Source organism: Penaeus monodon, chromosome 18 (assembly GCF_015228065.2).
Source record: "Penaeus monodon isolate SGIC_2016 chromosome 18, NSTDA_Pmon_1, whole genome shotgun sequence".
NCBI classification, from domain to species: domain Eukaryota; kingdom Metazoa; phylum Arthropoda; class Malacostraca; order Decapoda; family Penaeidae; genus Penaeus; species Penaeus monodon.
Genome location: NC_051403.1, coordinates 14398317 through 14408316, shown reverse-complemented (window position 1 = coordinate 14408316; position 10000 = coordinate 14398317). Strand labels below are relative to the sequence as shown.

Genomic DNA, 10000 nt, shown 5'->3' with positions numbered 1-10000 from the left:
CTGGCAAACTGTTTTCTATCCTCACGAACCCCACCCTCTTTTTAATGATCACTTTCAATCCATCAACACCTGGAGCCAAGACCACAGGATAGAAACAGAACCAGAGCAGATTATCCACCTGGATAATCTGGACGACACATGCGAACTCCGTGCCCCCATCTCGCTGGAGGAGGTAAAACAAATAACAATGAGGTTTCCTCGTCCGGGCTCCTCTCAGATCGGACGCGACGCACTCATTCATCTTCCTGACAACGTTTTACGAGCTATGACTCACTTATATAACACTTCCCTTGCCTCTGGCTACTATCCCTCACCTTTCAAAACTGCTTTAGTGGCCCTTATCCCTAAGCCAAACAAAGACCTAACTGACCCCAAGAATTACCGCCCAATTAGTTTACTAGAGACATTAGGCAAAATTTTTGAGAAAGTAATAAACTCCCGACTAAGGCGGTATCTCGACAACCATGACCTACTCTCTTCAAAACAATTCGGCTTCCGCTCTCACCGTTCGACAAATGACGCACTGAACATACTGACTAACTACTGTCTTAACAACAAAGACAGAAGACTAAAGACGGTTCTCGTAACCAAAGACGTGGAGCGAGCCTTCGACACGGTCTGGCATGCTGGCTTGAAGTACAAACTGTGCACAAAATTCAATTTTCCCTCGTGCACCAAGAAGCTGCTATGCAGCTTCTTGGATGACCGTAAATTAAAGCTTAAATTTAAAGGCAAAATTTCAGACACTATTCAAATGCACGCAGGTGTACCTCAAGGCAGCATAATCAGCCCAACACTATACATATTATACACAAACGACCTCCCCGACCCCACATTCCCCGATTCATTGACGCTTCTTTACGCCGACGACTGTACTCACTTAGCTAGACATGATTCGCTCGCTGGTGTTGTCCGACGAATCAACGACGAGCTTGACACCGTCTCGAGGTGGGAGCACAAATGGCTTATCAAAACTAATGCGACAAAAACAAAAGTTCTCTTTTTAAACCCTAGACACAACCCTCCTTACGATCCAATACATCTAAACTCTTTCGACAGACTACAAGCACCTCTTCAAATAACACGCTCTTGCACCGTGCTCGGTGTAACCTTTGATTACATGTTCAGATTTCATTACCATACCAGTAAAAAAGCCACATTGGCTAATAAGACCTTACAATCGCTTTATCGATTTAGATGTGCGGCCCCGCGCACGAAACTGCACCTGTTCAAAGCCATTATACACCCTCTTCTCACATACGCCCCACTCACACTTACACTTGCAGCACACACAAACAGAAGAAAACTGCAAGTCATCCAGAATAAAGCTCTCAGCTGGATCTACACTATAGGCTGGGACGAGTTTGTTACGTCATCACAGCTTCACGAGAGAGCTTCTGTGCTCCCTCTGAACCTCGTGTGGCGCGCGAGGGTTTGTAAACAACTCGACAAACTTCGTCTTTGGCTGCCCGACTGGATAGACAAGAACAATGTCTTTCTCCAGGGAAGGAGAAGCGGCCTTGGCCGCAACAATCGCGTCGCGGCGCGATTGTTGCCGGGCCTCGCGAGAGCGGGTGTCGAGCGCCGAAATTTATCGCCTAAACTTTTTTAAGCTTTTTATTTTCTTACGTTTGTGTTTGCGTTGTTTTTTAATTTTTCTTTCGTTTTATTTTAGTTTCTCGTTCTTAACTTTGTTCTCTTTTGGTTTTTATAGCTTTAGGGGGTTGTTATACATAAAAACCTATTTTAATTACCCTTTTAAATAAACAAACTCCCCTAACGAGAGCCCTATCCCGTTTTTAACTCCCTTCCTCTCCCACTTCCTCACAAGAACGCCTACAACCAGACAGACTTGCTCACATCAGAGAAAGGGCAGCCGAACCCGATAACTCAGACGTTATCTTTTCTCTGAGGGAACTAAGAGACGCACACAAAGCCAGTTGCAACTCAGCCCCGGGCGATAACGGGATCTCGCACCCCATCATCTCCCGCCTGGGACTGGTAGGTGAGCTTGCATTCCTGCAACTCATCAACAGGTCCTGGGAAACTTTCACTCTACCCCAGAGCTGGAAGAGGGCTACCATAGTTCCCATCCCTAAACCAAAGGAGCCGGGGAAGTACCGCCCCATCTCTCTCCTCAGCTGTCTGGCCAAGACTGCCGAGAGGATGGTACTGAACCGGCTCCAATGGAAAATGGGAGCCCCACACGAACACCTCCACGGGTTCACCAGGGGCATGAGCACAGCGCACAGCATAGCCACGCTCTTGAGCACAATAAACAAGGGCGCATCTGTGGCAGTATTCCTTGACCTGGAGAAGGCTTTCGAATTGGCAAGTCCTCTTGCCATTCAGGAGAGCCTGATCCAAAAAGGAATCAAAGGTAAGCTCTTGGCTTGGATAGGTGACTACTTTACGAATAGAACAGCCAGAGTCAAATTCCAAGGTCACCTATCACAGCACATGCCACTAGAAAATGGAACGCCACAGGGTGGGGTTCTCAGTCCAGCCCTTTTTAACACACTAATGTCCTGTATCCTCAACATAAACCTCCCAGTGGGGTGCAAGATCATCTCCTATGCAGACGATCTTGCTATCATCTCCACTGGAGCACATTGCCTAAACAAAGCCCAGTGTTGTCTGGACTTGGTATCCGAGGAGTGTTGCAGGACAGGACTAAAGATCTCTGCAGCCAAATCCAAGGCCATGGCTTTGAGACAGAGAGTTCAAGGCACAAGTCTGAAAATCCAGGGAATGGACTTGGAGTGGGTTCAGGAATACCTGTACCTTGGGGTAAGGATAGACCGGACCCTCTCCTTCCGCCAGGAGTACCTGCTTGACCGAACAAAGGCAAGACTGTCTGTCATGAGAGTAATGAGTGGAAGACGCATAGGGGCCAGACACAGAGTACTAAGATCATTCTACGTACATGCTGTCAGGCCCATTGTAGACTATGCCTCCCTCGCTCTGATTGGCATCAAGAGAAAATATAAAGACCGATTGGAGACAGTCCAAAACGAAGCCGCCAGGGTCATTCTGGGTGCCCCAAGGTGGGCGAAGGTCCTCAACCTCCTAGTGGAGACAAACCTTCTCCCCTTGGCCTCACGAATTGATCTAACGGCAGCACAATTCTTATCAAAGGTCATCCAGGCTCCCAGGAACACAAGCCTAAGACACAAAATAGTCAGACGCCTAGAACAAGATAACTCCTGGCTGTCTCACACAGCCAGGGTGCTAATACGCCATCAGCTCAAAAACCCTACTGGCAGGCCCAGGACTCCCCACACCCTGATTTTTGTGGGAAAAGCCCCCCGGGGGGGCCCAAAAACCTCGTAAGTTCTCGGTCATGAGATGCAAGCAAAAAGAATGAATTTTACGCCTCCCCCTAAAGGCAGAAAACCCCGGGGGTCATTGAAACCCTCACCCCTCCGGGGGACCCAACAATTACCCAGACAAAACCGGTCGATCCCTTGACCCACACTCCCAGGGGGCCGGGCTTTGCAGAAAAGGGGCCACAATTTTTCCATGAGGGAAACAGACAAGGCCTCCCGTTTAAAAGGCAGAGGTATTTTGTTTCCCCCCCTGGGAGCACTGAACACGCGCCCAAAAGGAAAAGGGCCCACTGGCCCTACACACGGACTCCAAAGGAGCCGCCCGACTGCCCTTCAGCAGCGCTCACCCACTGAAAACATCTACCCCCTCCCCAAAACCATGGGCACAAAAACAAAAAGGGGAATGTTTTTGCTCAGGGTAGAAAATTACATAAATGGGTTCCCACCCCATATAGGGATCAAAAGGAAATTGAGTTTGGCTGACAGTTTAGCCAAAATCGGCCGGGGTACCCCCCAAAATCCCATGAAAATACATCAGACCCAAAATTTAAATTAGGGGGAATTACGGGGCGGCCAACTCCTTCCCCCTTCAGTTTCCCACAGAGAGGAAAAGGGAAAACATTCCCCCTGGGCCAGCTGGTATTTCAGTTTCCACGGTTTATTAAACCACTGGCACTCTCTGAAAAAAACAACGGGGTTTACCGAAGTCTTTTCCAAAGAATGCCCCGGGTTTACCCACTGTGCTGGCAGATTATAAAAACCCCCTTTGAACGTGAAAAAGGGGGTTTGTTGCTGCTTCGGGAGCCGAACGCCACATAAACCCACTATTTTGGAGAATTTTTTTGCACACGAAATTCCCCTAAGCCAAACCCCCAGAACACAGCCGTCTTTGGGGTAAAGAGTTTTATGCGGATGCTTCCCCCACGGCTAAGGAGCGCCTGCTGGCAATCCCCCGCCACGGAAAGGCCCCGGGAGTGTCAGCCCAACAAAGAGACACCCTTTAAAAAGTTTACCCCGGCCGGGCCATAAGTAAAAAGGCCCCGGGGGGGGAACCAAAACCCTTTGCAAATCTCAAGAAAAGCAAGCAGAAAGCCACTTCCTTTTTCCGGGGGGGTTTTTCACACCTCCCCCTCGCCCCCATTCTTTAAATCCTTACTACCCCACGCCCTCACCAAAATTCCTTACCTCCATCTCACGGGTTTCGGATTTCCGACACGGGAATCTCCCCCTTTGCCCCCTTTCCCCAATGAGGGGGGCTCCTTTGGCTAAGGGGGGGCCAAAACACCAAAAGTGGGGGGGGAATACCCCGGGTTCCATTGTTGAAAAACCCCAAAAACGGGGTTGAGATCCCCCGACCCAAACCCCCCTAGAAGTCCTCCCCCGCTGACGGGAAAAATTTTTCTGCTGGGACGCGGGCAAGGGAGGTACCCCCCTGATTAGCGATCTCACCGTACTTTAAAACCCTGAACCCCACGGTTTCCCCGGGGCCCCCAAAACCGTTGCCATGGGCGAGAAGCCCGTGCAGGGTTTGGGTCCGATGGCGCCGGACAGGCCCCCCTTTTAACCGGGCCCCAACCTCCCTCGTTACCCCCGAGGGATCCGCGGGCCCGGGCGGGTGGCCCCGCCGACCCGTGATTTAAAGCTTGCAAAGCGAGTCCCCGTTATCCGGGGCAGGAACCACCGATGGCGCGAGGCCCCCCCTTGCTGCCCTTTTTTCCCCCTTTTCCTCGCCCTATCACCCTATCCCCCCAATTTTTTCCCCCGCATGTTGGGTTAACCCCCGACTCTGTTCTCTCTTACTAAATCATCTCTTCGATCCCCCCCCTTTATCCTTCCCCTCTCCCATCTTCTTTCCCCCCCGGCAACGGGTCTTTTCTCTTAACTTTACCTTACCTTACAACCTTCTGAGTCTCTTTTCCCGAGTGGTATGGCTACACACAGGACGAGGGCTATCTTTGGTCATGTTACAGAGGAAAAAGGAGAGGGGAGAAAAGGGGAAGGAGAAGGGAAGGGTGGGGGAAGGGAATGGAGGAGACGGGATGGATTGTGAGAGAGGGAGGGAGGGAGGGAGAGAGCAAGGGAGGGAGGGAGGGAGAGAGAGCAAGGGAGGGAGGGAGGAGAGAGAGAGGGAAGGAGGGAGAGGGAGAGAGTGTGAGTCCAAAGAACATATTCCTATGGTTAAGACACGCCTACACTATTAATAGTACTCTGTTGTTCACGTCTTCTGAGTCAGGTCCTGAGCCAGGTCAAAAGCTGTTACTCGTGTCAAGTTCGCCTGATAAGTCAATGGGGTGCGAAACCGCGTACAAAGAAATGGTTAGGGTTGGCTGCCATGTGGTATACATCTGGGTGAGACTTTCCTGGGTTACCTTCACTTGTTAAAGGATAACACAGGCGTTACACCAGAGAGAGAGAGAGAGAGAGAGAGAGAGAGAGAGAGAGAGAGAGAGAGAGAGAGAGAGAGAGAGAGAGAGAGAGAGAGAGAGAGAAGAGAGAGAGAGAGAGAGAAACAGAAAGATCCAGAGTAGGAAATAAGCAAGGTCTGACCCGTTCTTCCCTCCCGCAGGCCGAACGACCCCGCCTCCCCGAACTCGGAGGGCACCACCAGCGTGCCCGTGGACTCCCGCGACGCCCAGCTGGTGCGGGAGTCCCTCCGGGTGTGGTATGGCCTCCCCTCCGACGACGACAACAGCAGCAGCGCCCGTGCCCCAACGCCCCTCCTCCTGTTGTTAGGGGTGCTCCTGGCCCTCCTCGCCTGCTGCTGGAGGACCTCCTCGCACTCGGGGTGAGGGAGTGGAATCAGCTGTTTATGATTGTAGTATTTTACCCTAATTTTTATTTATTTATTATTATGCACTCTTGTATGGCAGCGGGGTTCTGATCTGTTGGTTGGTTCGTATATATTATTTACATAGTTTTTTTCGTGTATCCTCACGAGTTTAGGTACTTTGATGGATTTTTTTTAAAGGTCAAAGACATCATGTATCATCGCATCGAAGTAATTCAGCTGCTGTAAACATAGTGTATATCAGTCCTGTCATTGCATTGTATAATTTACTCTGATCTACTATATGGCCAGATTTTATAGGCCTACAACTCAGACTAGTGTGATGGCTCTTAGTAATATAACTGAGAATATTAGTAACTTTACTTGCAGGTTAACTTAGTATAAGTGTTGAGTTCCAAGGCTGTGTTTGATAAACCCATAAAAGGCTAGGTGTAATGAAAGTAATTTTTACTTTTAGTCCAAGAATATATTTGCGATATATAGCATTTGTACAAAAACTATAAAAAATTAAAGCTGGATAAGAAGCATGATATAGAAATAGACAGTACTTTGCTCCTGGCCGAGGCCTACGGCGTACCCGCCGCCTTGTCGCCGGTGCCCTCAGGCTCCCGTGGCGCCGCCCTCTCCAGAAGCCACTCGGGGAACCTGTCCATCGCGAGCACCGTCACCAGCGACAGCTGCTTCTCGAACTCCTCGAAGTAGGCGTTGTAGACCTTCATGCCGGTCACCGCCGTCATCTTCTCGGTGAACATGAGCTCCCACAGGTGGTGCACGAGGCCGTGCATGGAGGCGGCCAGCACAGGGAACCGCCGAGCGAGGCACATGCCGTGCGTCGTGAAGCCGCGCAGCACGTCGCACCGCGTCGTCGCCTCCACAAAGTCCACCGGTGGCAGCTGCTTCCTGACGTTCAGCGGGTAGGGCTCCGGGGGCACGTCCTTGCCCAGGGCATCCACGTGGCACACCGTGCCCTCCATCATGCACTCGCCGTACAGTATGTGTTCCATGGGCACGAACTTGCCGCAGGACAGCCGTTCCCGGATGAGCAGCGGCAGGCGGATGTCCTTGGCGTCCGCGTGTCTCCTGGACGGCCACTCCACCACGCTGGGGTGGAGCCTGAGCATGGACATGGCCACGAGCGACATGGTCAGGGAGCCGTCCTCGTTGACGCGCATGTGCCGCTTGAGACGCTGCAGCACGTGCTCCGTCTCCTTCGCCGAGGCGTGCTCGATGCGCCTGGCGATGTGGGGGCAGAAGAAGGCCAGGCACGGCGGCAGGGTCTTGGCCACCAGGGACGGGAAGAGCTGCTGGACGAAGTTGGCCACTGCCACGGACAAGTCCCCGGCCTTCGTTGGCGCCGGCCGTGGTGCAGCGGCTCGGGAGGCTGTGTCCTGCTGCGTGCACGTGGAGCCGTCGCTGGAGGCGGCGTCCGGCGAACTCAGGAAGTTGAGCTCTTCAGGGCGGTTCATGAGGAAGGTCGAGTTGGTGACGATGTCTTCACCGTTCCCGCCGCCGCCGGGGAGCATCGCGCTGGCGGAGAAACTAGTGTCCATGTCGCTCAATGCTCGCGGTCGCCCTTGGGTTGAAAGAACACCTCGCTGGTTTGTCGTCTAAGGGAATTCTATAACTGAATTAGTCACGATGCCAACCACTTTACTTGTTTCGAAAAGAAATCGTCACGCTAACTTAAAACAATGTAAACAAAAATATATCACTGTTCACTTCACACCAAGTTTAAATCGAACCTTAGCCCCTTAGCAAGCACGATCAACCGTTTGTGTAATATTCACCATAGGATATTGGAACAGGACAATGTTGGACCTGATCTCAAGAAAACGAGAAGTGACGGCGACGTATTAATACATACAATAAGTCGCACAGTCGGCGATAGACTAACCGAGGTTGCTTCTCGGAACAGCAAGCCGGGGGAGTGGGATTGCCATGTCGCGTATTTTTTCTTTATTTTGACCTGATAAGATATATGGCATGGATCGTTCTGAATACCATCGATTAGGCCATCTTTTTTTCAGTTGTGGATTACTTGAAGGATTGGAAGTAATAAAGAAGATTGGATAAGTAATGAAGATCCTCGATGCATTTTAACCGGAGAAAGTTGCCGCCTGTCCTTCAGAGATATCGCGTGCAACTGTCTCTTGATATAAGACCGAACGCTAGATAGCATTTTGTGTTCTGATAAGCACAAACAAGACCGAGACGAGACGTTTGATGTCACAAATGATTCGTAACGTTAGTCTCACCAACTGTCCAAATTTTGTTCAGCAATCGTGTGTAATATTTTATAATTATCCATGTATGTATATATGTATGAATGTGTATTTATAGGTATGTACGTATATATATATATATATATATATATATATATATATATATATAACACATATAAGCATATATATATATATATATATATATATATATACACACACACACACACACACATATATATATATATATATATATATATTATATATATATATATACATATACATACATACATACATACATACATACATACATATATGAATGAATAGAAAAACACTCTTCCGTGTTGAAACAATGGAAGAAAAACCCACAATACAAAAACTGGCTTTATTGAAAATGAGACTACAGTTTTGAAATCCACCAGGTGGATTTCGAAACTGTATATATATATATATATATATATATATATATATATATGTATGTATATATACATATACATATGTATATATACATATATGTATAAACATACATATGTATATATAAATATAAATATGTATATATACATACATATGTATATATACATATATGTATGTATACATACATATGTATATATACATATACATGTGTATATATACATATACATGTGTATATATATACATATATGTATATGTACATACATATATGAATATGTACATACATATTGTAACGATGGCCGATGAGCGGTAGAGTGCAGACAAGTCGCGTCTGGCACTATGAGGAAATCTTGGGCAGCGGCAAAGGTGAAACAGACCTCTTGCTTGTTTGTAGATATATATTGTAATGAGAGGATGGTACAACTGACGGACAGAGGTTCAGTCCGGTCAGCGTGCTGTAGGCTGTCTGTCTGTCGCTCGCAGGCGACCCTCTTTTATACAGATTGAACTAGGAAACTCACAAGGGTTGCGATGTACTAGGAAGTATGGAGGAGAGGATGTGATCGTGTAAACGGGACGGCGTCACGAGGCGGAAGGCCTGCGGATGTCGCGTCCATTGTCATGTCTAGCAAGGGTGTGGTATGTAGAGGCTAGTGTTATTGTATTAAATATATATATTTAGTGTGAGGTGAAATAGGCCATATGTGAACTAGGTATTACATCGCTCGGTCACGCTACCGCGGCGGTCCCCGCCGCAGAGGTGTCAGAGAAAGCGGGGGGAGAGGGAAACAGGGAAAGGGAATAACACGGAAGGGGAGGTGGGTGAGGAAAATGTGGTGTCACTCGTGGGATCGTGCGTTTGTTTGTACATGTTCGTGTTTTCCTGTTTTCTGTGAAAGTAGCATCAGTCAAGATTGTAGAATATGATTTAAGAGAAATTAGTTATGGAGTGTTAGGAAGAGATAGTGAAAAAATATAAATGGAATGCACTAATTGAAAGGGAGTAGTGAGTGGCGAGGAGTGAGTGAGTGCGAGAGAGGGCGGTGCGCCGTTTTCTGTTCAATGGGGAAACTGAAGCATATGTAAAGTACGGGATTAAATCGGACAATATGGAAATATTCAAGGAAAAATAGTATCACCTAGATATCCTAACTGAAAAAAAAATATGCGCCTTAACACAATACTCTGACTAACCTTGTAGTTGGTTGCGGGGCTGATTACGGGTTGCAGTAGATCGTCAGCGCGGGGAAGTG

General features: G+C 48.5%; 2 protein-coding genes across 3 annotated transcripts in view; one reads left to right on the top strand and one right to left on the bottom strand.

The window, feature by feature from the left end:
• The window catches only part of LOC119584633 (metalloprotease TIKI2-like), a 74723-nt gene that overhangs the window by 58242 nt on the left and 6481 nt on the right, over positions 1-10000 (top strand). Inside the window, exon 8 of the mRNA XM_037933314.1 lies at positions 5896-6114. Within this exon, the coding sequence (XP_037789242.1) occupies positions 5896-6114 (219 nt within the window). The remainder of the gene's footprint in view (positions 1-5895; positions 6115-10000) is intronic.
• LOC119584285 lies at positions 6562-8010 on the bottom strand. 2 transcript variants are annotated; one of them, XM_037932814.1, is made up of 2 exons: positions 7905-8010; positions 6562-7724 (listed from the first exon to the last, which is right to left on the bottom strand). In XM_037932814.1, exons 1-2 carry the CDS (start codon positions 7905-7907, stop codon positions 6684-6686), a joined length of 1044 nt encoding a protein of 347 aa, XP_037788742.1. In that variant the 5' UTR covers positions 7908-8010; the 3' UTR covers positions 6562-6683. The 2 variants fall into 2 exon arrangements, with proteins under 2 accessions (XP_037788742.1, XP_037788743.1); XM_037932815.1 differs by having other exon boundaries at positions 6562-7735; positions 7905-8007.